The 27,890-nt window shown below is 43.6% G+C and overlaps 1 protein-coding gene across 1 annotated transcript in view; it reads left to right on the plus strand.

The window, feature by feature from the left end:
* Positions 1 to 13,237: 13,237 nt before the first annotated feature.
* GUCY2F (guanylate cyclase 2F, retinal) overlaps positions 13,238 to 27,890 on the plus strand; it is a 38,527-nt gene continuing 23,874 nt past the window's right edge. Inside the window, exons 1-8 of the mRNA XM_071433869.1 lie at positions 13,238 to 13,976; positions 14,888 to 15,189; positions 16,676 to 17,030; positions 20,251 to 20,335; positions 24,265 to 24,361; positions 24,863 to 24,997; positions 26,243 to 26,323; positions 27,341 to 27,517. Of these exons, the coding sequence (XP_071289970.1) occupies positions 13,238 to 13,976; positions 14,888 to 15,189; positions 16,676 to 17,030; positions 20,251 to 20,335; positions 24,265 to 24,361; positions 24,863 to 24,997; positions 26,243 to 26,323; positions 27,341 to 27,517 (1,971 nt within the window). The remainder of the gene's footprint in view (positions 13,977 to 14,887; positions 15,190 to 16,675; positions 17,031 to 20,250; positions 20,336 to 24,264; positions 24,362 to 24,862; positions 24,998 to 26,242; positions 26,324 to 27,340; positions 27,518 to 27,890) is intronic.

A 27,890-nucleotide genomic window follows, 5' to 3' on the forward strand; every position in this document is an offset into this window, starting at 1 on the left:
GCTTTGAAAGGGCAAGTTAAAGCACTGTATGAGCAAGAAATTAGAAAATTAGAGTAATTAGAGTAAAATAGAGTGTTGAACCCTATGCCATCAAAAACTCAGCAATTAGCATTCCACCCTTTTTTTTCCAACAATGGTTTCAGTAAAACCTGAAGATGATCCTTCTGAAACACAGAGAGGCTGCTCACAGCTGTAATTTACAGAAGAAATCTCTTATTTTTACCCCTGCTTCCATGAATTTAGTGTTTATCTTGGTATATGAGCATTGTAGCTGGTTACTCTCCCTGGCAGGACAGCAGGCTGAGCATCCCAACGTACAGGGACCCAGAGGCTTTGCCATGTCCTATCTGCACTCATCCACAGATGAGCCATCCCTCTCTGGTTTTCCCATTTGAGGCTGTGCTTTGGAGAATGACAGAATGTTTTGAGTTGGAAGAGACCAAAAAGACCATTTAGTTCCAACCACTCTGCCCAGCAGGAATGACACCTTCCACTAGACCAGGTTGCTCAGACTCCCACCCAACTTGGCCTTGAACACTTCCAGGCATGGGGCACCTGCAGCTTCTCTGGGCATGGTGCTGATGATAGGTGTGACATAGCCTTTGAGAGACCACTGGCTTTTTTAGATGTCAATGGCAGGCCAGGTGGGACACCTTGGGGAGGTCAGAAGGCATTAGGGAACAAGAGAGGGCTGATTTGTGAGACCACACAGGTGTGGAACAGAAGATGGTCTTAGGGCAGTGAAGGCCCAGCAGAGCTTGTAATTCCTACCTACAGCCTGTCTGACACCACGTGGATATGTTAGACCCAGAGGACATCATGTGTGTCACTATACACCTGGGAGTGGAGCTGAGTGAGGCTACCCAGCTCCTCCAATGTTTTAGCAGGAGCTAAACTATTTTCCATCTCCCTGATGGCTCCAAAAACACTCACTTACATGGGAGCTCCGTTGCCCTGTGGACATGGAAACACACCCTGGCATCAGCTGGAGGGTTGAAATCCCATCAGTGACACTGCAGGGGTTACATCTGCCAACAGGCACAGCTGGGAGGGGATTTCTTATAGCTAAAGGGCTGTGCTGGGAGGAAAGGATACTTCAATGGATGCTGGGAAAGAAGGGACAAACTCAATGTCCAAGGCATTTTTGGAGGACCTGGCCTCTCAACGAATGGCCATTGGTATTTATCCAAAGAGATGAAGCCCAGGCCAGCCCCAGGACCCACAGTGGGGTGCTGGGCCCTCATCTTCCCCAGTTTTATAGCAGGGGCTTACCTTGCCATCCACAATGTCCTGGCTGCACCGATCTGAAGAAGACAGACCTTCTTGCCCTTTCCCAGTGCAGCAGGCTTATGGATCAGCCACAGGCTCCACTGCTGTCTGACACAGAGCCGTGTGCGAGAGACACAGGACACCAGGCAGACTAAAGCATCCTCCCCCAGCCATCACTCTGGTCATAGCTGAGGGCATTCCTGTTCCCTGGAGGAATGAGCGAGGTGTTTTCCAGGCATCAGGCTTCATTAATGTTTTCATGGCATTCCTTTGCAGCTGCAGGGTGTGGTGCTGGGGGGCTGCAGCCCTGACTTGCTGATAAGCGCCAGGACTGCTGCGCACACAGCTTGATGAGAGCCAGCCTCATCTGAGCAGGGAAAAACCCTCAGAATAACATAAAATCAGGGGTGGTTATAAGCTTGGCATTTAGGGAGTCCTCGGAATTGTCATACTCAGATGTTCACCAAGAGGGAAACTTAATTAAAATGAGTGCTGAGAGTGGCTTGACACTTTTCTCTCCAGAGCAGCTCACTGCTTAATTGGAGAAACAAACTGTGTTCAGCAACTTAGTGGAACAATCATGTTTTTTTTGGACAGGAATATGAGAAAGAAGGCTAAGGACAGTGAAATATATTTTACCAGCACTGATTTCAGCTTGGCCTAAGGATCAAAATCCTGCTAGTGATGGTCTAGTCTGGGTGATGAACTGGCAAATCATACTTACACATGGAAAAATGTGTGACTGGGATAACAGAAATCCTCTCCCTTGTCATCCTCTCTTGTTTTTCTTGCAAGTGGTTGTACCCTGCACAAATCTCTTTCCTGGAAAAAAAAATCCCTCTCCGACAGACCCGATGATGATGCATCATGTCTGATTCCCAGGGAGCTGGTTTTGGTGGCATTTGAGCGTGAGCAGGAGATTAGAGGGGAGCCCAGGGAATTGCTACCCCAGCTGAATTGCTTTCCAGTCTAACCAGTTGGGAAATGAGCAGTCTACCAGCGAAGGAGCGCTCTCTTGTGGGCTATGCAGAGTGTGAGTAGAGCGTGTGTCAGCTATGTTAGCTCAGAGGTGATTAGTAAAGAAAATAAAGACTGAGGAAGAAAGGCATGACATAAACAGGCACAGCAGCTAAGTGCAACCAGATGTCAGCTTGTTTTGATCTTCTCCTTGCAAAACCAAGGAAGAAGGAGCACAAATAAACCCCCCTCAAAGTCAGAGCCACTTTAGGCACCCACTGAGCAGCTTGAGGCCAATTGAGATGAAAGGTAAGGTCCAACATGTCACATACCCCTGGCTGGGGGCTGTGAATTGCAGAAGCATGTAGGACAGCTGGCCACAAGGCACAGACACACTGGGCTTGCTCTAACTTCCCCTGTGTCGGGGCTTTGGCAAAGCAGTCAGCAGCTGAGGATGGCAGCTGGACCAGGCAATTAAAGGTGAATATTCTTCTGCCTATCATCACGGGAATGTGGTGTACACAAGGAAGAAGAAACACAGATGACGATGATGGGAAGAAGAGCCTGTTAATTGATACAACATGATTTGTTCAAGGCTCACAGCCATATTGTCTTTGCTGGGTGGGTGAAATAATTTCCCTCTGGACTTAGAAAAAGCTTATGACAAAGTACAATAGCATGAAACAAGTTATTTCACTTCCTAGAGTACCCTCTACCTCTTTGGACCTGTCTAGGTGTACTGAGAAGAGCTCTGTTCACACTGTACCCATGTAACCATCTCCGCTGCATCTCATGGCCCAGGAGTGTTTAGAAACTAGAATAGAATCACAGAATTGTTCAGCTTAGAAAAGCCCTCAAAGAGCATCACATCACATCGAATCCTTAACCTGGCTCCGCCAAGAACACCATGTATCCAAGTGCCACAATTACATGCATTTGAACACCTCCAGAGATCTGACCCCACCACTTCCCTGGGCAGCCTGTTACAGCACTTGACAACTCTTCCAGAGAAGAATTTTTTCCCACTATCCAATCTAAACCTTCCCTGGCACAAATTGAGGCCATTTCCTCTTGCCCTGTAGCTTGTTACTTGGGAAATAGCCACCAGAAATCCCCAGGGAGACAACTAAAGCCCTTCCCAACCCAGATCCAATACATGGAGCTGAGCTAATGTCCAAAATGCTGATTCTTACAGTTAAGCATATCCTTACACACTTCACTGCAGTATGCTTACATACTTTACTGTACTGAGATTCCTCCTGGCCCAGGAGAATTTATCCTTGGCCTTTCCACTCAGAGGATAATGCTCAGAGGTTGGGATAGGACCAGAGCTGGATACTGCTGTAGATGAACATCTTCACTCCTCACCAGCTGAAAGCTGATGGAATATTTACATTGATATTTACATTATATATTACATAGATACCATGTATATCACACAGATGGAATACTGCTGGCATATTTACACTGCTGCTCAACACCCCTCCTCCCAGTCAACCAGATAGGAAATCATTTGGCAGATCCTCATCTAAACAAGTCTAGTGCTCAGGAAAAGTGGCATAAATTTACTCAAGGTGGTGTAAAACATGGCTTGCACATACACCCACAGTCTTAGGGAAGAAGCAGAAGTGACAGCTCTTTGGTGCACCTGCTGCATTATGCACTTGGTATTTCAGTCACTCAGAGTGATGTTGATCAAGGTGCAGGCCTGGTCATGTTTTGTGCTCTTTAAAACATAGAAAAGGTAACCCACGTTCCAGTGCCTTATTGTACAAGACCTGGTCTGTACATGGTCTGCTTTAGAGACAGCTGCAGAAGGTAAAGTGATAGAAGAAAGGAGGCAAGAACTGTGTCCCTATTTCACAGCCCGATGCTGGCACTGCTAGTGGGAAAAGACAAGCTGTCCTCCCCAGTGCCTTTCTCCCACTAAATGCATCTGAGAAGGAGGCAGTCCTAGAAACTGGGGAGGTGGTTTCTCACCAGACTGCTCTGTTTTGCCCACCTTTGAGCACTGCAAGCCTCATAAAAACACTCTGATGTAGTTTGAAAGGACAAATGAGAACTGCCCTGGCAAGGCTTGGAGTCTGGGCTCAGATGCTTTTGGAATCTCTTGATCTGTAATGGGAAGAAAAGGGCAATGAGTTTGGAACCATGAAAAATTGCAAGCAGTCTATGAGAGCCATGGACAGTTTAGAACAGGGCTTTTCTGACCGTCCTCTGATAAATCCTCCTGCAGTTCTCTCTACAAATACCTGCAGGCATTTGTGCCATGGGATCTGCCCATGGCAAGCCCAGTGGTTCCTAGGGCAGCAGTTTTGCTGCTTTCCCAGACCTGGGTGCTGCCCTTTTTCTCCTGTGGCTCTGGGCATTCAAGATTTCCCTTCTGGCTTGCAGAATGACTGCCTGTGCCTCGTGCCTGCTCCTCATCCACAGCAGCGCTGGAGGTATCAGAGCAACACACCGTCAGCCTGAGAGGCTTATCATTATCAGCTTAGGAGATATAGGTCGTCAGGGAATTTTAATCAGCAGAGACACTTTCACATCCAAAGAGACATAGATATTATCAATTCCCTTAAATGGGCACCAGAAGAGATGAGCTATAGCTCTTGGGACTCTTCCTTTCTTCCTCGTGTCTGAATAAAATGTTCTATGAAATGCAGTGATGCTGTGCTGATCCCCAACTGTTAATGCCCTGGTTTTCAGCCACAGATGTGCTTAGAAAGTCAAATTTCTCTGAAGGCTTTTCTTTTCCATGAGGAACATGCTGTTTATTTCTCTCACTTCTCTGGAAGGCACCCTTCACGATGGCCACCTGGAAAAGCTGTACCAGGACACAGCAGGCTGCTGGTATTTAAAAATGCCTGTCTGTCTTCTGGGTCAGTGCTTATTTCCACCAACAGTTTTGATCTGTTTTCCTCTCCTTCTCTCCGAGGGCATTCCTCATTTGCCCTGCTGTAGCATTCCATGCTGTGCAGCAGCAGCAGCTAATGGGGGCTTAGTGAGGTGTTAGCCTGGATGTGCTTGTTTCAGATGAAGGGATTAATGCCTGGGGGCTTGTTTGGGACTCCTGCAGACAGCAGGTTTGAAACATGGCAAGGTTTATCCTTTGTCTTGCTTCTGTCAACATCTTCATTAAATTACAATTCCATTTAAAAAATCACACTGTTGTCATGAAGGAATACATACAAACAATTGGTAATTATATTTTTTTTTCCCCCTTCTGTGGTTAGTTGAATTGCAGGTATTGCTCTTTGGGTGGCAGTTAGGACTGATTACTTCTGTAATCCCAGAAGGCAACGAAAAAGGGAACCTGGGATGTGTTTTGCTCTGTTATCTCTGGTCTTGCTGAAGAGCTAAAGAATGTATTTAACAGATGTGTTACTCTAGATGGGTTAACTGAGTTTGAGCAGCACTACAAAATAACCATCTGCAACCATCCATGTGGTTCGAATGTCCCCTGGAAATAGTCATGTCAAGGGCTGCCTTCATAAATGACAATTAATAGGCACTAAGAGTAGGTGTGCTCTGAAACCACATACATTGACCCTCATTACACTTTGTCCAGGCTCTGGAAATAATGAAAAATATTTCCTTTAGAGAGGGAGGGTTGTCAGAAAAGCTTTAAATACAGTTTTTAAAAATGCCAGTAATCCTTCAGATTAGCTTTTCTGTCAGTTTGAAACAGGGCCAGTTAAATTCCAGCAAATTAAGCAGGCACTGGTCCAACCCTGTGGATACAGAGGGGATTAGTGGGAAGGCTGGGGCAGAGCATAGGCTTTTCATGGAAGAGAGCTTTGAAGGGAGCCAAGAGAAACAGGGTGCGGGAAGGTGGTGACTGTCCTGACCCAATGCAGTGCAAAGCTGTTGTCAGACACTGCAAGAGCAGCCCAGAGGATATATATAGATATATAGATATAGATATAGATATAGATATAGATATAGATATGCATACATACAAATAAGAAGGATGTAGGTGGGTTGGAGAGACTCCAGAGGAGGCCATGAAGGTGCTCAGAGGGCTGGAGCACCTCTGCTGTGGAGACAGGCTGAGAGAAGGGGAGTTGTTTTACCTGTAGAAGGGATGGCTTTGGGAATCCCTTAGAGCCCCTTCCAGTACATAAAGGGGCTACAAGAGAGCTGGAGAGGACAAGGAAAGATAGGACATCTGACAAGGACATGGAGAGATAGGACAAGGAGGAATGGTTTCAAACTGATGGAGGGCAGGGTGAGATTAGATGTTGGTAAGACAGTTTTCCCTTGGGAGGGTGGTGAGGTATTGGCATGGGGTTGTCCACAGAAGCTGTGAAAGTGTTCAAGGCCAGGTTGGATGGGGCTTTGAGAAACCTGATCTAGTTGAAGGTGTCTCTGTCCATGGCAGAGGAGTTGGAACTAGATGGTCTTGAAGGTCCCTTCCAACTGAAACTACTCTGTAATTCCATGACTCTATGAACTGAAGATATATATATATATACACATAGCTGAAGCAGAAGAGATGAAGACATTGGGTTGCTGGAAGCTGCTACCTGCTGAGACCTTCCATCTACCCAGGGATGTTCATACCTAGCTCATGCTCCATATTAATTAATCAGTTAATTCATTGATTTGTGGATTTTCTGTAGCTCCTAATTATGGCTAGACATCTGGGTATTGTGATAGCAGAGAACAAATTTTCTGATAGGCAAGATGAGAGCTGGAGGAAGATCTAATACCAATCCTGGGTGGCCTGTGCTGTGGTTCAGTATCCAAGTTAAAGTCTATCCAGCAGACATTTGAAAGCTCAGATATTTAGATAAGATTGTAAATCTGGCTATTTTCTTCAAGCTGCCAAAGATGCCAGAGGCTGGGAAAGACCTATTGGGATAGAAGATGTTCTGGTGTAATTTCCTCTATGGGGTTTGTAAAGCCCTTGTGCAAAGAAAACACAACTCACTGTCATTTCCTGGCTTTATTTTAGGGATAAATGCCAGTTATCTGATCTGTCAGGATCTGATGAATGCTCCAGTGAGATTATGTGGTTATGGGAAAGTTTGCAACATAGCATAGGCTAAGACATCATGCAGAACGTCAGCAATCCATGAGTCCATTGACGCATTTGGAAGTCTTGTTATCATTCACGGTGTGCAGGCTTGGCCAAAACCCATCATTCTTTGTCTGCCAGAAGACTTATGGTGATATTTTCTGTTGTTGTTTTTCTTTGTTTTGTTTTGGGATTTTTTTGCCACGCTTCATTTAAGCCATTTACTTTTTAAATATCCAAAGAATGATAAGCTTCCTGAACTCTGCAAGTTCTGTGTGGGTTTGCTGTTCCCCTGAGGTTTTCTGTCGAGGCCACCAATGAAATTGCAGTTGTCACTGAGAGTGCTGGTTTTGGCTGGGGTGGAGTTTGCTTTCTTCCCAGCAGATGTTATGGAGCTGTGCTCTGGATTTGTGCTGAACACAAAGTTGATAATACAGAGATGTTTTTGTTACTGCTGAGCAGGGCTTGCCCAGAGCCAAGGCATTTTCTGCTTTCACACTGCCATGCTTGTGGGGAAGCTGGGGGTGCCTGGGAGGAGACACAGGCTGCACAGGTGACCCCAGCTGACCAAAGGGATAGTCAACACAGTGTGACGTCATGCTCAGTGTATAAAGTGGGGGAAGAAGGAGGAAGGAAAGGACATTTGGAGTGAGGTTTGCCCAAGTCACCATTATCTGTGATGGGGCCCTGCTCTCCCAGAGATGGCTGAGCACCTGCCTGCCCAGCGGAGGACATCTCCTTAAGTAGATGGATAACTTACTCATTGAAAATCTTGCCTGGCTAAGCCTCATGTAAAAAAAAAAAATTCTTAACAGTAGCTACTTCTCAGGCTGAATCATATTCTAAAAGGTTTGGGAATGTCCCCTGGAAGAGGAGTGAATTTGAAGGCTGTCAAATTCAACACTCAGGTGTTGATGCCTAAATAAATACATGTACAAATATCTCATCCGGTGTTATGAGACCCTTTCCTGCCAGCTCTAATATTGACTATCTAAACCTGCAACATCACATATTCCAGTAATGCCAGTGCTAGAGACATCAGATTTCACAGGCTACAAAATCTGTTTCCAAGAAAATCAAATAAATCTAACCTTTTTTGGAAAGTGGACTCACTTGAACTCGACTCTGCAGGACTCAGGTATGACCTTTTGGTGTTCTGATGCAAACCAGATAACCTGGAGAAAAAGGGCTTCCAAATGCTTGACTGCATCTTGCAACCAGGACAATAGGCCACAGCAGGACAATCCTTCCCAAAAATTCCAGTCCCATCAAAACCATGGGATATCAGATACTTCCTGTGCTGCAGAGTCAAGAAAGTGAGCTCAGGGTGGGTTGACATCATGCAGACTTGATGTTATGGAAAGGACAAAGTGGAGAGGAATTTCTAAAGAATGAAAGGGTGAAGGTTTACTAATGCCAGACCATGAGGCTGGACTGAAAATAAGTCTTGTCAGTCAGACTTTATATAACTTCTGCAGTTAAGTCACAATTCTGGTATGTAAGGTCAAATGGTGATGCTGTCTTCCTGAATAACTACAAAATGTCATCCTGCTGAAAGGTGATATTAAAGAGAAAATTAGTGTTACATAGTCAGTGTGTCTACATCATAGAAAAAAAGAAACTTAATTGCTCTTTTGACATAAAATAGTAGATGAGTATTCTCCTTTATTAGCGTTTTCTAGTGGAGCCTCTGGGATATGATTTTTTTTCCCCAGTGCTGTTCAATAACTCTAGCATATTACTTGGAAGACAGAGAAAAAACATTATTCATATAACTTGCAAATTAGTCTGGACCTCTGATTAAATAGAAATATTTGAAAAGCACCTACTAAACCAGTTGGGTTTGTAAACATCTGGGAAGAAAAATTTATACTACGCTTCTAAGGCAGATGTTTGCACTAAGGAGAGCAGAAAAAGGTTTAAAAACAGTGGATCTGCAACTGAGTTCATCCAAGCTACAGAATTAAAGTGTAGGAAAAATCAAATAGGTTGACAAAGGATGCCATGACTCCTATATTCAGCACTAAGGAGTGAGACTTACTAATTGATACTGTTTTTAATTTGGCAAAAAAGAAAGAAAATTAAAAATGAATGTTAAAAGAGCATTGCAAGGATGGAATCCTGAAAGCATGCACTATGGCAAGAGTCTTAACAAGCTGTTTATTTATTTTGCCCAGAGAATGACTGGGATGTGAGCTAATTATGGTGAGCAAATGTCTACAGGGAGGTGATATTTATTGTGCTTCCTCTTTTGTTTTGTTTTTTTTTTTTTTCTCAGGCAAAGGCAGAGTGAGAGCCAGTTGCAGGAAGCTGAAGCCAGACACCCTAGATGTTAAGTGGGTATTTTTAATGTTGAGGGTAATTAGCTGTTGGAATAGTAGACATAGGAACCCAGTAGATCCTCCAAGGTTGTAGTTTTTAATTAGGGCTCAGAGGACGTGGAGAAAGGCTGATGTGAGTGTTGCTGTACTGCTCTCCCTCAATTTTCTCTATGATCATTTGAGATATGAGACTTTTCTTCAGGGAGAGCAGAACATGAATCAAGCCTTTTCCCTATCTGTCTCTGCTGACAGCAGAGATTTTCCAGAGAAATCAGCTTTATTCAGTGTCACCCCCTGGTATGATTCATTACAAAACACATTTTGTATCCAGGATGCTGGAAGAGCTCAGAGCAGCAGCAGCTTCTGGGAGGCTGCTTGGCCAGGCTTGATGAGAAAGGTCAGACTGAGAGATTAGAGCACCCTCTCCTGCTCTAAAAATTAAAAGCAAAGCAATGCAGCTGTGGCTTAACTGTCCCATAGGAAATGTTGTGTCACTTACAAACTTCAGTGAGCACTGAAGAGTGTTGGGAACTAATCTGATGCTATGCAAATAACACAGCATTGCAAAGAAATCTTTGCTTTCTAATGTGGTTGTGGCAGTAATGATAAGCTGTAGATGTGAGGGGGAAAAAGCAAGGTTGGGAGATATAAGCAGGGTTTTAAAATTCAATGTTTATTTCAGCCAGATGGGTTACATAAATACTTGGGGTTTTTTTCCCTCAGCTGCTTGATTTACCTTCTTTGTTTATTAGTGAATCCAATCAGGCAGTGCCAGGACCTGAGCTTGTTTTGCACTGTTATCCCTAGTCTTGGATACCCTAAGCATGGGAGAGATGTGCTGGAGCCATTTGGGATAACCAGCTTTTCCTGTGGAGGATGGATTAATGCCACAGTTATTAGCTAATGGAAGGAGGGTTCTTAGATCAGCAAAAAAAAGGAGAAGAAAATGGAGAGAGTGATTAAGTTCTCAACCACTTTGCTATGGAAAAGTATGAAGTGTTAAGGGCAGAGTAATTATGCTAATGAATAGACTGCCAAGATTATGTTTTAATCTTTCATTGCTGAGATTTGAATGCTATAAACAAACATCCTCCAGAAGTGAGTCACTGGAGTTTTGCAGCTTCTCCTGGAGACTTTGAGTCTGCTGACCTGAAGTGGAATTAAACTGTGCAGTCCCATTGCTGATACAGAAAGATAGCACTCAGCATATGACATATGGATAGAGATACAGGTGTATCTGTATGTGGATAAATCCAACTCATACGTTCAAATTTTTTTTTTTTAAAAATAAGACTCCCAACTGAAAAAACTTTATTTAATGTTATTTTTTCAGTAAAACTTGGTGTCAAAACCTGATGCACCGGTAGCATACAAAGCAGTGTTCTGAGTTCAGGCTTGAGTGTGTCTTAGGGACTTTCCAAATATGAAGCTATTTTTTAATCCCTGATAACAATCTTGAGCTGTAACAGCCTTCAATGAAGCACATGCCCAGGAACCTCCCTGGATCTGGACTGTGCAAGGAAATTAATGAATGAAATTAACAGAGAGAGCTGTTCTCCCCACTGCATCTGAAAAACTCTGTGGCTTCCCTCAGTCATTAGTCATGAGGAACTGCTCCTGAACTCACGCCAGTGAGGTGTGTATAATTTATATGATGTAGTTGGATTACAAATTATTCCCTCTAGACCACAAATGCTGGGCCTCTGACCACAGCTAAATTATTGCAAGGGGGTTCCTAGCTAGGACAGGCATGGAGACATTTGAGGCTTTTCCAGGATGATAATTGTATTGCCAGGTCCAGGGGGAAGGTGCCTGGGAATGGTTTATTGGAGGGCTCATCTCTAGGGAGGTATATACAGGACCCAGAGAAATAACCAAGAATCATTAAATAACGGAATAGTTTGTATTGGAAGAAAACTTTAAAGGTCATCAAGTCCAACTTTGATGTAAGTGTAAAAGCTCTGTGTATGTCATAATGGGGACAAAAAATGCCTCAAACAACAATAGGGAAAAGGGGAATATGGCACATCAGCAGAATGGTGAAGCCAAAGCTCAAATACGCTGCATACCCCAAACCTAAATAGCTCAAGAAGAGGAGCCAATCTCTGCTGTGATGCAGAGAGATTTAAAGAGCTGTTCTGCAAGGGCCAATCCCAGGAGCTAAATCCCATTAATCCAAGGGCAGAACTTTAAGATGCCATCCCTACAGCTTCGGGTTAGACTGGAGTACAATCTGTACTGAGACAGTTCAGTGTAAGGCAGACTTGGACCTCAGCAAGAACCTCAAGGAACTAAGGGCTTGGGAGGTTACAGCTCAAGCTGTGAAACCCTCAGGAGAGGGATGGCCCTCACCAAATGCGACACAGGAAGCTTTTCACAAGGCACAGAGGATCCCAGAGCACCCACCCTGGAATGGCCTGTGCACACAAGAATTTGAAGGAGGTGGGCACCAAAGCAGGGGAAGTTGACCGTGCATTGCCTATCCTCATGGTGGTACCCACATCCAAGGACAGCCACTGACTCTGGAGAGAGCCTGCTCTGCTGTGGGTGGCTCCTTCTGGAGGTCTCCCTCCATCAGGCAGAGGAGCTGCGGGTGCATTTGCGGCACATGCTGCACTGCGGTGCTCCGTGCTGCGTGTCCTGGTGCCAGAGCATCCAGGATAAAAATACTTTTCCAGGAATGAACAGGTAAGCCAGAATAAGGGGCCTGCTATTTTTAGAGCACAAACTTGCTGGGATCAGCAAAGTTTTCAAAGCCATGGGGTTACAGTGCAGATGGAGGAGAGCCTGCTATGGCTTTGGTATTTCTGTGCTTGGCTGTGAAGGGGGAAATTGTTGTTTAAAAAAAAACCCAAACAACCCTATGGCTCTTAGTATTTAACCAAGAATGTTTGAAGCACACTTATGTACACAAAGGTTTTGACCTGACAGTTATTTAGCAGTTCTTTATCTAAATTCAAATCATAATCCTCCTTTCCCTCATTTTCTGATTATCTGTTTATCCACCTTTCAATTTGTCAGATTTAAGAGACTGAGTTGCCCTTGAAAAATTTTTCCAGAAAGTTTTAAAGTTGTATGCATATACATATGTATCCCTAAGTATATGAATGTGTGTCTATATATGTGTGTGTGAGTTTTTGTCTTTGTATGGGCTCTGATTCATATTCACAACTCACTGAGGATTTTTGAGGGAAGCTGATGGCCTAGCTGACTTCACCTTTTAATTTTCTTATATGGGTGCTTTTCTGCGTGACTTTGAAACTGTCTTTCTTAGGAACCAGAAGCACAGTGTACCCATAGTTTGTACTTACTGCTGCAAACAAAGCAGACTCATTCCTCACTGTCTGGTTTCACAGTATATTGCAAAACATATTAATGTGTTTATGTAAGTGTGCATTTAAGGGTTATGGCATGTCTGACACTGGTTGGACACTTTTCTGCATGTAGAGGTGGCTGGTGTGGTGCAAGTGCATGTGTCTGTGTGTGGGTTTGGCTCCCCAAAGACTTGTGCCTTGGGAGCTGTTGTGAAGCTTGGGCTGACTCAGCTGTACCTACATGCACGGAACAAATACAGGTGGCGAAAGGCAAACATAATCTGCTTTCCTTCCAGCATCTGGTAACACTCTGCCTGCTTCCTGAAGAGCTTGGTGCAGATCTACCCACCTGTGAAACAATGTCATCTCTCCTGTGGGGTACTCACAGCTCCTCCTGGGCGCTGTCGAGGCACATCAGAGTGCATCACTTCAACACTGGAAGTTCATTCAAGACATTTTTCCAGGATCTCTGGTGGCTGCTCTTTGGAATAATCCTACTTTGTTCCCCAGCACGTTGCTCTGTGTTTAAAATTGGACTGCTTGGACCCTGGAACTGTGACCCCTTCTTTTCCAAAGCCTTTCCCCATGTGGCTGCCAGGTTAGCTGTGGGACGAATAAACAGAGATCCTTCACTAGCTCTTGGCCACCGGCTGGATTATGTGATCCTGCAAGAAGAATGTGACACACCAAGAGCTCTGGTTAGATTTGTTGACTTTGGAAAATTTTCCTCAGCTTTTATAGGCCCTCTAAACCCTGGCTTCTGTGAGGTGGCTGCACATTTAGGGAAAAACTGGAATAAAGCTATCTTTTCATGGATGTGCATTAATTATAAGCTGGATTCCACCATCCGCCATAATGCATTTGCAAGAACTCTGCCCTCTCCAACCCAAATTTTGCTTACAATAATGAAATATTTTAGGTGGGCTCATGTTGGCATCATTGCATCCAGTGATGATATTTGGATGTACACAGCCAAGGAGGCAGCAACTGCATTCAGGAACCATGGGCTACCTGTAGGCATTGTTACATCCGTGCATAAGGGAGAAAAAGGCATTGAAGACACCTGGAACAAGATTAAAGAAGTTAATAACATTAAAAGTAAGTGCTTTAAGTCTCATTCCTTTTTTAATTTTTTTTCCCAGGGTAGGACTGCATTGTTACCCAATGGACATATTTTAGAGAATGAAAACTTAAAGTGATTTAAGTCAAGCAGAATTTTATCTCTGATCCTAATGCAGACAGGGCTTCACATAAAAGAATGCTGGGCATTTTGTATCTGATGAATATAGGCCAAAATCATCTACTACAACCTGAAAGATTGGGTCCAGCTTGTCTGAAAAAAAAAATATTTTGTAGATGGTTTTCTGTGCTTGGCTTGTGTAAAGAGGAGTTTATAGGAAGGTTTTATATTTAAGGTGATTTGTATTGTGGAATATCAAAAATCAATATCAATATCAAAAATCTTGCTTTGATGCTGTGTCCTGTATTTCAGATCTCCCCACCAAACATTGGCCCCATGACATTTTGCAAGAAAAGGCACAGACTTTGGGACAGTCAAGCATGCACCAGATGTTTAAACACAAGCCAGCTGTGTCAACCTAAAATCTGTATATTTGGTGGCAGGGTGAGCATTTGGAGGTTGGGCACTGCTTACAGCTGCATTGTATTTGTCAGCTCAGCACACACAGAGGGAAAGCTCAAGCTTTGGTCAGTGACAGCAATGACCACAACTGCCCATCATCTTCAGCTGTGCCTCACTTCTGTCAAAACTTCTCCATTCCTTCTTTACAGCTCCAGAAATGGTTAACACCCACCATCTCCTTTATTAGGTGTTACAGACCTCTAGAGGTTGAACAAAACGGGTGTGACTCTCAGCTTCCCCAGCACATAACATCAGAATCTGACCTGAGAGAGTAGCTCAGGCAGCTCTTTTACTGGGGGTGCAAGAGCTATTTCATGTTGAAAACACCAGGCAGATTACTAACACTCTGCATATCCTTGTGTTCCAGTTATTCTCCTGTGCATGCATTCTGTTCTCATCGGAGGGCAGGAACAGGCCGCCTTGCTCACAAAAGCTCTGGAAATGGGACTAGCAGATGGAAGATACATCTTTGTTCCCTATGACACTTTGCTGTACAGTCTGCCTTACCAAAACAACTCATTCAGTGTCTTTGATAATGACAGCAAGCTCCGGGAGGCTTATGATGCTGTGCTGACCATCACGCTGGAGTCTGGAGAAAGGACTTTCTATGATGCATTCAGGGAAGCTAAAGAAAGTGGTGAAATAATCAGGGATTTGGAAGCCACACAGGTAAGTAGTCTTTCTCTTGGGCTTTTCTGGGACCTGTCAATAGGAAACATAGCAATAGTTACAGAAAAAGTACAGGGAAGAGTCAATCCAGCCTGCACACTTTCATTTTTAGAAAAATACAGAGAAATTTGAATGTGGTCTGCACTCATCTGGAAAGGTCACTTTTCCCAGGTGTCTGGCAAAATAACTCACTTGGTTAAACTGTAGGACTATGATGGGAATTCAAGAGAAAGGGGCTATGCCTGAGGCTCTCAGATTTGGTTTGCTGTGTGCTAGCTTAAATTGAAAAGGTATCTCTTGAGGTGGATGAAGTCCATGGAATTTGTAGGGAATCAAAATAAGATATCCACATGACCGAGAATTTGAGAGGATGAGACAGACTAAAGAAATACTGGATGCTTCTAGAGGGAAACATTTAAGACCATTGCTATTGCATTCTTCTTAGCACTATAGTCAAGGTTATTCTTTGTCAGCATGATCATCTAAAAGTCCCCGGTAGCCTATTAAAAACCAAATCAGTTTTTACCTTGAGAACATTTACAAGAATTGGAGAATCTTATACTGGTGAAGAGATACAGGAGTTAGCTGAGCTATTCTTCAAATCTCCCTATGACATTTCAAAAAATTACAAGTATTTTTAAGGCATAATTTATCAGATCTGCATGGATCTACTTTAGAAGAAGATGAATCATGCCTTGAAAGCATTAATTTCTTTCCCTTCACTTTAATGAGAGCCCAGGTTAACTGTGTTGAGTGTCAGGTACTTCATTTCAGATATCTACATCTGATCACTTAATCCCACAAATGTCAGACTTGTCTGTGGCTCCCAAGAGCACTCCTCATTTTTCTCACAGGTGTATGGCTATAATCTCTCTTCACCTACCAGCTGTGAATGACCATGTGATTACAAAAGTCACCATTTGTGTTAAAGCTTCCTAAATCAAGTCTGGCACAGAAGGGAGCAATGCAAACAGAAAAGGCTCTGCTACCCCACAGAATAAGTTTGCTGTGGGTCTGCTGGGGAATTTTTGCATCTTTGTGATAAATAATATTTTGACAGATGAGACCAATCTTTTGGGCATGACACTTTTCCTGTCTTGGTATGGAGCCTCTGACTTCAATCTTCTATTTGTAGAAGATATTTTAGTGAAATGTTTTGAGGCAGGATAAATTTGTGATAAATTTCAGCTGAATATCAGGCTCAGAATCTTGGCTTTTCCCATCATAATGCAATTTTGTGTGGTTTTAAAAATATTTTGAAATTGCATTTTGTGAATCCACCATAAGAAAAGACAGATATTCAAAGTCATGCATATATTGGGTCTACCTTCAACCTAAGATTCTTCAAACCCATTACACTGTGAGCCTTGATGTTCTGGTATCTCAGTATTTAAGTTACAGCTTAGCCATGGGGAAAGTATTTTTGCCACCAATCTCGAACTGAAGGTTAGGAGCAGTTTATCCTCAATTTCTCCTGTGTTTTTAGGTTTCTCCACTCTTTGGAACAATCTATGATGCCATTTACTTCATGGCAATGGCTATGGACAGTGCATGGAGGAAAGGAGTCAGAGCCTCAGGAGCCAGCATAGCTGAGCACACCAAAAACTTCAGCTTCCCTGGATTTAGCCACCAGGTAGAGACAGACAGCTGTGGGAAGGGGCTGGACAACTATGTGATACTGGACACAGATGGTCATGGGAACCAGCTTTTCCCAACCCACCTGCTGGACATGTCTTCAGGCTCTGTGTTGCCCCTAGGCCGGGCCATCCATTTTCCCAATGAAATTCCACCCAAACCAGACCCCACCTGTTGGTTTGATCCAGATGTTCTCTGCACTGAAGGTAAGAAAGAAAAAAAGAACCAAAAACTGGATGAAATGGCTTTGAGTTCGTGCTTCTCGTTTCTTTCATCTTTTCTCTCACTCCAAGTGGTTACCCCTTTAAATTAGAACTCCCCAACCAGAAAAGTCTAAATTCAAGGATCTAATATAAAAATGCCCAGTCATCATGCTGTTTGTAATGGGAATCCTGTGCAGAGGTAACACCATCAATCCACAATATTCTCTTATTGCTTGTTAGCTCATAGAATAATACAATCATTTTTGTTTGTTGGGAAAAAAACTCTAGGATCACTGAACCCTTAAACCACCACTGCCAATCCTACCACTAAATATCACAGCTACCCATTTTTTCCAACAATTCCAGAGCCATTAATCCCACTACTCTCCTGGGCCAATAAGGTTGTTACCACTGTTATGTGTTGAAAGGGCTTTCTGGGTATAACATTCAACACCAGCCAATATTAGCAGTGACCATTATATAACAGAGGCTGCACCCAGCACTGTGTCTCTGTCCTTCTGGGGGACAGGACACTAAGAGGATTTGCTTTGAAGACAGCCTAAGAGAGCTGCACAAGAGCAGATGCCCTCAGCATCCTGCCTGTTCACCCCTGCTCCTGTTTTCAGGTAGCAATGAGGAGTGAAGGACAATCAGAGCTCATCTCATTGAGAAACAATGATAATCATTACTCAAAATAATTTGAGTTATTATAGATAACAGAGGTAGTAATCAATCTGGGGGAAGAGATATCTGTGCTACTTCCTAGGTTTGTAGGAAGCGCTGTGTTTACTTGTTGTTTTTAAATTGAGGCGACTATGGTGCAGTCTAAAGTTCACAGGGAAGCCAAAATCTCAGGGTAGGGTACTCAACCTCCTCTTCATATTTGCTTAAAATACCAAGCATTTACACCTATTGCTCCAGGTTATGTCTTAAACAGATGAAATTAACTACATCTATGGAATATTTCATTCAGTAGCTGAGAAAACCATTCTCCTTGGCTTAGCCATAACTGAGCTGACACGTAAATCAGTGTCACTCCATGAGAACTGGAGATGTACTGATCTTGTAGCAACTGGCAAGCAATAGAAGAGATAAGTATAACACTATCATATATCTAATTTTACACTGCCCCTAGGAACAATGTAGCAATTTAACATCTCATTGCAGTCTATAGAAAAATCCCACTGATTTTTAGGAGCTCAGATTTTATGTTCATACTTTACAAAGGCATAAAGCGCTAGGCATCTGTCAATTAAACAGTAATTTATTATGATTGCTAGAATTTGAGACTGAACTTTATGGCTAGAATTAAATACAAGGCTCACTCTAGCTTTTGTATGAAGTTAGGCTTGGAGGAGTGTTGGATGAGAAGTTGTCAGGCTGCTGTGCTTCCTAACTCCAGGTTCACCAGGAGCAGGGCTGAGCTGGTGTTCCCAGGACACGGACACACACACAGAGTGCAGACACAGCCAGTCACTGGCAGAGTAACACATACAGGAGAGTTATGTCTTTACAGGCACTGCTGGGACATGGACATCAGAAATGGCCTGGTGCTGCCCTTATGCACCTCATAATAAGGCTCCAAGCTTGGTAGCAGATCTCACAGCCTCAACTCCTTCAGACTCACAAATGCATCCTCTGGTAGATGGTCCAAACCTAAATTCCTCCACAGCCATCTCTCAAACCCTTCAGTCTGTGCAGGAGCTGACTCCAGACTTGTGGTCTCTCATGGGTTGCAGCCTCCAGAACTTACCTTCCCTGTGAGTTAGGTTGATGTTAAGTCTGTAAATGTCATACACAGGCAGAGAGCACAGTTACCCAGGAAAAAAATGTAGATGGGGTTAAGAAGGTGGGAATGACTGCACTGATCAAATGCCTGGAAAAAAATGCACAACATGGTTATGTGTGACCAGCATCGCCATCCTCTCAGATATTTGAGCATTCCTGACCCATTCTATCTCTCCTTTTACCCATGTTTGCCTTTTCCCCTAAAGATCCTGAGAAGTTTCATGTATTCCTGCAGATCCCTTAAAGCATTCCCTAATGACTTTAACTCAATCCCATAAATTCCCTCAAACATGCTGTAAGTTTGCTCTTTCCCATAAGCTCATAATTAGCTTACTTTTACTTCTGGTTAGTTGTGAAGTATAGTATGGCTTGGGAGGGACATTTCAAGGCCATCCATCTATTCCTATCCCACACTGGACCAGGTTGCTTAAAGTCCCATGGAACCTAATTTTGAACACTGCCATGGATGGAGCAGCCACAGCTTTCATGGGCAGCCTCTTTCTGTGTTTGTGTGAGGGCAGTCAGGGCCTGGAGCCCTAGACTGAAGCAGTGAAATTTCAGCTAAAATGCTCTGACTTTTCCTAAAACAAATACCAGTTTTCAAAAATGCCTTCAGCTTTCACTGCAATGCTCTAGGTCTCAGTGCTTGCACATAGGTGTAACACTTGCCAGTGTAACATAGAGTCATGAACCTTTCATCAATCCAAATTTCTCCATGTTTGTTTGTGTTTGTAGATCTGTGGATATAAGCAGAATAAATAGAAAAGTTAAAAACCAGAAGAGACACAGCAAACAGTTCCCACTGGAATTTAGCTTATGCAGTCATATCAGCTTCCCTTAGCTCTCTAGTAAACACACTCATCAGCAAAGTATCTGGCTCCAGTACTTTCTGCTGATAGATGTGCTGTGGAGAACATCAACCTTCTGCTGCTCCTCCTCTTCTTCTCTTTTCAACATTAGAAATTTGCAGCAGAGAATGAAAAAGCCCAGATGGGCCAGTGACTCACCTTGGCTGTTGGTTTGGTACCACAAGATAAAGATTTTTTTCAGCATTGCAATTCTTCAAGAGAAAAGAGACAAATGTTAAAAAGTTATGAACTTTGCAGAAGCTTCCTCTAAAACTTAACAATTCCCTGTGAGTCTATTTATTTACTTGAAGAAAAACTATTTTTCCACTGGTCCACTGCTCTAAGTCTTGTTTAGAAAAAAAAAAGTGCATGGAAATAAATAATAGCATAGCTGAAGTCTTATGTATGCCAAGTTAGTAAGTATTTGTGTATTCATAAACAAACATTGCATTAAAATTGTCTTCCAGCATTCTTCTGGCCGAATATTTGACTTTTTAATCCAATGGCCTGATATTGATGTTTTTAATATTATTTCCTAAATCAAAATGATTTTCTAATTCACTGATTCTTTTCCCATCTTTGCACAGGGATTGAGCCTGCAGTCATTTTCTTGGGAGTAATGCTGTTATTTGTCCTGGTGTTGTGTGCTGTGGGCCTGGCTTCTCTCATCAGGTGAGAATGGCAACAGGTATTTGAGTTGGTGCCACTTTTAACTTCTCTGTTAGGCTTTTGCTTTAGCCACCAGTTTAGACTATGCACACACAGAAAGTCTGATTTTGCCCTTGGCTCTCCAGCCACATATCTCTTCACATTTGTGGTGTGTTGGCCCTGGCAGCATGCCAGGCATCCACCAAAGGCATTCTATCTCTCCCTTCCTCAGCTAGACAGGGGAGAGAAAACACAACAAAAGGCTCATGGCTCAAGACGGGGTCAGGAGGGGATCGCTCACCAATTACCACAGCAGCCAAAATGGACTTGATGTGGGGAAATTAAGTTTATTATCAATCAAATCAGAGTAAGATAATGAGAAATATAATAAAATCTTAAAAACACCTTCTTCCCAGGCTTAACTTATTCCCAAATTCACTACTTCCTCCCCACCAGGGCACAGGGGCCAGGGAATGGGGACTGCAGTCAGTTCATCCCACATTGCCTCTGCTGCTCCTTCCTCCTGAGGGGAAGGGCTCCTCACACCCTTGTTCTGCTCCAGCAGTTTGTTGCTGGATGTTTCTGAAGCATTAGGAAGGTGGTTATCACTTTGGAAGTGCAAAGGATGACATATAAACCAAATACAGGAATCTGTTATGAGAATATGAGGGTTGAAACCAAGTATTTTTCTTACTTGAGGTCATTCTTGCCTGAATTTCTGTCTTTAATATAATCATGTTTCCTATTAAACATATGAGGCTGACCCTCTGCATTTTCTCCATGCACTAAAAAGAAAGAAAATACCTCTGGAGAGAATTTGAAGCAAATATTAAGGATACATCTTTATTATCAAGTTGATTCACTCTCTGTTTTGACCTGGGGTTCAGCTCCCTGGTCATTCCCATTATATATGTATTGGTCTGGGCATGAGATCTTTGGAGTAAAGGCAGTAGTGTTCTGGGGAAGGAATAATTTCCCATAATTGCGTGTCACATCTGTGTCCCAATTCCATATCCAAGGTAGAAAAGTGCCAGAATGGATTGGTTGGTCCAGGAGCTACAGATTGCTCGTGGCAAGGTCACTATAGCCCCTGGAGTAGTTTGTCTCTAATTATTGATGTCCTCATGACTGAACTTAGAGTGAAAATAGACTGAAATTTGAAGGCACATTTACTGAGCAGCTATGACTTCAGCAGAGCAGAGTTCCTAGATTGTTCCCTCCAGCTTTGCCTCTCAAATAATTCCGAGACATGTTTTGTCTCCACTCCTGAATCATCCCTCCAAGCCCAGTTATAAGGGCCACCCAACAAGAACACCCCAAACAACTCCCCCACTTCCACAGCTGCTTCTGATATAGCTGCAGACACTGATGAGGTTGCCTCCACCCACCCGCTCTTTGAAACCCTGCTCTGTTTGCTGGCCACCAGCCCCTACAATTAAGTAAATAAGTGACAATCTTTCTGCCTACTCTATTTGTAAGATCTTCCACCAGCACCAGACTGTGCTTGGGAAGGCTTGGTCATGAGAAAAGATGTATGGCCATCTGCAAGGGAAGAAAAATTCCAGCATGACTCAGACAGTGATTTATATTAGGAAGGGGCATGTCTGGAACTAAATTTAAACCACAGCATGGTCTGAGTTGAAATGTGGAAGCTCTGGTCTTAGCCCTGTCAGGGATCTGCTGCATGACCTTAAATGAGTCACTCCACTCTCTCTGCTTAGCTTTTGGCAGAGGGATGCTTTCCTCCCTGCTTAGTGAGAGGATGTGATTTATCAAGCAAGGTTTTTCAGATGGCCTTGTGAAAGGTACATAAGTGATGATTTTTTTTCATGAGGATGAGTTGGGTGGCTTGGGATGGTATGTTTAGAGAAATGTCATCCCAAGGAAAGCCTGTGGTTATGTGGCCAAGGCTTCCTCTCAGCTTCAAAAATCTGCCCATGCTCCTCTAAAATGCCCAGAATGATACATGGAGAGGAAAAGTGAATTGTGGTGACTTGGGGTTGTTTTATGTGGTGGTGTCCTTCTACAGTAACATCAGCAAAAGTAATACTTATTGTCCACCTCATCAGGGAAACACTTAGGAGAGCGCCGATCAGTCATGTGCTGTAGTGTTAACAAAATCCCTTAAGCAAAAGAAGTGACACTGAGGGCAACAGGGGAGCTTTCCCTTCCCTTTCTGCTCCTGGCTGAGGCACTTTTGACTGTCTAATAGATACTGCTGCTTTGTGCTCAGTGTTAGACCCTGATGTCCACTGAAACAATGGGATCAAAATGATGAGGTGTGATGTCACGTGTGCCATACTGCTCATCCCTTGCAGCTTTTCCCTCTGTATAAACCTGTGACCATTACAAGGGCACATCTTGCTCTGTGCTTCAAAATGCACCATGCTACAATATAGACACTCAGACAGCATGTTTAGACAGTAACTTGTGTCCAGGCAGCTCTTATAAATTAACTACACTTCAGCTTCAGTCCCTAAGAAAGGCTGGTGTGCCTAAATGGGTTTGCTCATGACCAGACCAGCTGGACTAATAAAACTTGTCTTTGTCTCCTAATGGAGAATGATTTGGGATATGACAAATAAAAGCAAATCAAAACAAAATATGGCTTACATACACATGCAATTAATATTTGTAAGCAGATTAAATCCAGTTGTCTATCTGTGGTAAGACCCTTTGAGATGATAGCTTTTGTTGCTATCCATGTTGAAATGGGTAATTCATGACTTGGGGTTTAAGTCCAAGCCAAGGCATGGTGATTTGTCCACTGCTTTCACCAACACCCTTCCCCACTCCCATGCCATTTTAAAGATCATGTGGTTCCAACCACTCTGCCATGGGCAAGGACACCTTCAACTACACTGGGCTGCTCAGAGCCCCATTCAACCTGGCTTTGAACACTTCCATGGGTGGGGCTGGCACAGCTTCTCTGGGTAACCGCTGCACGTTCACAGAAACTAATTGCTTACTAATATATTTTCTAAATCTGCACTCTTTCAGCTGGAAATCATTCCCCCTTGTCCTGTCACTCCATGTCCCTGTCAAAAGTCCCTCTCCAGCTCTCTTGTAGCCCCTCTCCTTAGGCACTGGAAGGTGCTCTACGGAATCCCCAAAGCCTTCTCTGCTGCAGGCTGAACAGTCCCAGCTGTCTCAGCTGTCTCCATAACAGAGATGCTCCAGCCCCCTGATCATCTTCATGGCCTTCTCCGGATCTGCTCCAACAGGTCCATGACCTTCATAAGTGAGGGATCCAGAGCTGGATGCAGCGCTGCAGGCAGGGTCCAATGGTGCAGGGATGCCAGGTGTGGGGAATTCAGAGGAGGTGTAAACTGGCTACCTACCTGTAGTGGATTGACTCTGGCTGGGTGCCAGGTGCCCACTCAGTTTCTCTATTACTCCCTTTCCCACTGGGACAGGGGAGAGAACAATATGTAGAATGACCAGCAGGGTGAGACAAAGCAGTTTTATTTCAGCAAAAAGAAAGAAACAAGCGGAGATCTGTGTGCGCAAGAGCTGAAGAGGAAGCAGATCAGTCTCTACTTCCCATAAGCAGCAATGTTTGGATACTTCCTGGGAAGCAGGGCTTCAGCACACATAATGGTTCCTTCAGAAGGCAAACATTGAAAAGTCATGAATGCCCCCCTTCCTCCTCTCTCCCATAGCTTAAATATCTAAGCTGATGTCATGTGGTATGGAATATCACTTTGGCTAATTTGGGTCAGCTGCCCTGGTTGTGTCCCCTCCCAAGATCTTGCCCACTCCCATTCTCTTTGGTGAGGGAAAGGAATGTCAGAAAGACACTGCTGCTTGGCAGTAGCCAAAACACTGGTCTGGTATCAACACCCATTCAGCTACCAGTGCAAAGCACAGCACTGTAAGGTCTGGGAATGTTACCTCGGTCAGACCCAATGCACTACCTAAAACTGGTAACTGTGACTCTCCAACCCTTGCAGGCAGAGTATCCTGAACAACCAGCTTTTCAGGGGTCCAAACAAGATCATACTGACCTTGGATGACCTCGTCTTCATCAACCCAGAGATACATAGAAAGGTGAGTCCTTCTAATTGTTAAAGGAATTTGGGGGAACACTCTAGAACAGATTTGCTGTGTGGTATTTTCATACTCAAGAAGCTCTGGAAGCATAATTTCACTTCTTCATGTCATTTTCCCCTGCAAATTAGAAAATTCCCCATATACTGAGTGCTTTTGAGTTTCAGATAAGATGTCAGAGCTTTGATGATGATGTAAAATCATAGCCTTGATTGTGTTCCTTCTAGCTGCCAGTGCTTATTCCTTGTTCTTAGGTTGGATGGTACAACATAGGGCATGCCCAAAAGGATAAACCATCTTACGTTCTGAAATAAAGTGTCTGCATTCAAATATACTGGGAACCATTCCTGGTCCATTCTGGTTGATACCCGGAGCAGGTGACCTGCTGGGGGACACTCCCATGATTTCCCTACCCAGAATCCATGCTGCAAGGCGGAGCTGGAGTGGAGGTTTACACCCGAAGGTGGTAACTGCCTAGCACCTGCTTTCCTTGCCTTCCAGAGGCTGACCTTGGACAGTCTGACTGATGCAAACAGCATAGCAGCCAAGAACAGAAGCCTGATATCCGTAACCCGCTCTGCTTCCTTGAAAAGCACAGTGGCCACCCATGAAACCTCCAATGTGGCTCTGTATGAGGTAGGTGGGGACCTCATGCAGTCTTCTCCCACTGCTTCTGTTCACTGGACTGCTCCAGGGGGAAAGTGTTTGGCTGCAGTACTGTAGGTCCCAGGATGGAGATAGCTTGAACAAACCCTAAGTATGAAAATAAGTTACTCCCAAGCATGGACTTAGCAGTGTTTAAGGCAAGTCTGTCCCAACCCTCACCGTGACAACTTGGAGTCACGTGGGATGGGAATATTCAACATTCACATGTAACATTGCCAGTCTGGTCCTTTATGGTGGTGGCACCATAAAGAACCTTTCTTACAAGACAGTCTTTATTTGGTGACATCTCTAATAAGGAACTTTCTTACAAGACAGGATCCAAATAGAGTAATGGAAGCTCAAATTCCCCTTTGTGGCAATAGGACTGTATGGAATTTAAGCAGAGGCTGTGGCCAAGAAAATTCACCACATCCATCAGGTTTTTCCTGAAAATGCAGCTTTTTGAAAAAATGGCATGGTAACTTTTCCTGAAGAGGAGCAAAATAAATTTGACCAATCATTAATTCCAGAGAAAAGCTCTGGTCAGAGTTATTTTCCTTTTTAATCAATTTATTGCTGTTTATCAGATACTAAGAAACCTTCCAGGCATGAAGTTGTGATCCAGGTGAAGGTCCTGCTTCACCCCTTTTTTGAAGGTTTGCTGTGGATATTCTTATTTGGGTTCAGTATATAAATAATCTGTTGCCAAGAACATTGAAAATCCCCAGCCACATTCAAAGTCAAGGACCTGAAATTCAGATTTGGATCCCAATGTTATCTGTTGTTCAGAGATTTGCTCTGTCAGTCACCCTGTGTTGGGATTAGGGGACTGGAGCTCTCTTAAGAGGAAAGGTTGAGGGAGTTGGGCCTGTTCAGCCTCAAGAAGAGACAGCTGAGAGAGCACCTCCCTGATGTCTATAAATATCTGAAGGGAGGGTGTCGGGAGGACAGAGCCAGGCTCTTCTCAGTAAACAAGAGGCAAAAGGCAGAAACTGGTGCACAGAAAGTTCCACCTGAACATGAAGAAACCTTGCTGTGCAAGTGGCCAAGCACTGAAACAGATTGTCCAGGGAGGATGTGGAGTCTCCCTCACTGGAGATATTCAAGAACTGCCTGGACACAATCCTGTGCTATGTGCTCTAGGATAACCTTTCTTAAGCAGGGAGGTTGGACTGGATGGTCCATCTCTGGTTTCTTCCAACCTTAACCATTTTCTGATTCTGTAATTGTGGACAGGGAGACCAGGTGTGGCTGAAAAAATTTGAGACAGGAGCAGTTCACAATCTGAGGCAAAGCTCCACCAGCATCTTAAGGAAGGTAGGAACAGGGCATGATGACATGTGGAGGGAAGGTTTCTCAGGGGGTGGTTTTGGCTTCAGGGTGTGTTTGTTGCCCTTGTCTCATGTCTATTCATTAAATCATGCATTATGGTTGTCAATGAGTCTTGTCTGGTGAAATGTGGTAGAGTGGACCATGCACAGCTGCATCTGACAAATTTACCATAGATCCAAATTTACCATAGATCTAATTTACCGTAGATCCAAGTCAGCAGTTTGTACAACCCCACCCCAGACCTGCCACTTCCAAGCTGGTGCAACGTTAAATGTCCAATGAATCCTTCAAGTGACTTTGCCTGCAAAGGCAGAGTGGTTTGAGGAACTCATCCCTCCACAGTGTGAGGCACTGGTAGATGTTTTCCTGTTTTATGGGTTGACAGTGTGACACAGACACAGTTGTGCATTTCTCTGGAGTTTGCTTTGTGTTTCCACCTAAGATGCCCCTCAGATGCTTAATTTTGGTCTCTAATTTTATTGTTACAAATGACAAGAAAGCATACTTGTTTTCTAAATTCAAGGACATTAGTTGTTAACAGCTATTGCTAACATAGCAGTAGCATTTTTATGCATGTAAAAGCAACAAATTTACCAGTTCATGTCTCCAAAGACACCATTGATGATGACTTTGGACTCTCTAGGTATGGTATTGTTTCCAGTTCAGAGCAAGATCCACATGCTGAACTCAATCTACCCCAGCAAAGCCATTCTGGCCTAGTGAAAGATTCAATACAGTTTGTCTAAACAAAACACAAACTTCTGTTTAGTTTGCTTTTGCTATCTTGCTTTCTTTGTATAATGGATAGACTAAGGAAAACAAAGCTTGAAAAGAGTGTTGAGTAGTCAAAATTAGGCACCAGAGAGGTTGTTTGTGTCCCCATCTTTCTGTGGAAGGCTGTTTGGGAGTACAAGTGTGAAAAGGGCATTCAGCAATACCAAGAAGCTACCGAGCAGGTGTCTGGCTGACCTGGTCTCACTGTGATTTGCTGTCTTGTTTCAGATGAAGGATCTGCGTCATGAAAATGTGAATCTGTTCCTGGGCTTTTTCTCAGACTGTGGCATCTTTGCCATCGTGACAGAGTACTGCTCACGAGGCAGCCTGGAGGACTTGCTGAGAAACGAGGATATGAAACTGGACTGGATGTTCAAGTCCTCTCTTGTGATGGATCTAATTAAAGTAAACCCATTGCTCCTGCTGAGGCATGAGCTGAAGGGGACTTTTATGATGACTAAGCTATTTCAATCAGAATGTTACTTTTTAATAATAACACAGGGAAAACAAATCTGGATGTAATTCTACCAGTCTTTAAATTAGATTTCTTATCCTTATTTTGTTTCCATCTGAGAGAAGCACCATTTGGGGTAATAGAACTACAACTACACAGCAGGACAAGAGGCTAAAACTACATATCAGGCTGCAACTGATCACCTAGAACAACAGAATTTTGTGACAAATTTATTCTTTGCAAAGGCCCTTTCTTGTCATAAATCAGAAGTGCATCCACCATAGAACCAAACAATATCCATCCCCAGCTGCAGGATGGCTGCAC

This window comes from Agelaius tricolor, unplaced genomic scaffold, assembly GCF_023055355.1.
Source record: "Agelaius tricolor isolate 1412-34295 unplaced genomic scaffold, bAgeTri1.0.p SCAF_9, whole genome shotgun sequence".
Taxonomy (NCBI): Eukaryota; Metazoa; Chordata; class Aves; order Passeriformes; family Icteridae; genus Agelaius; species Agelaius tricolor.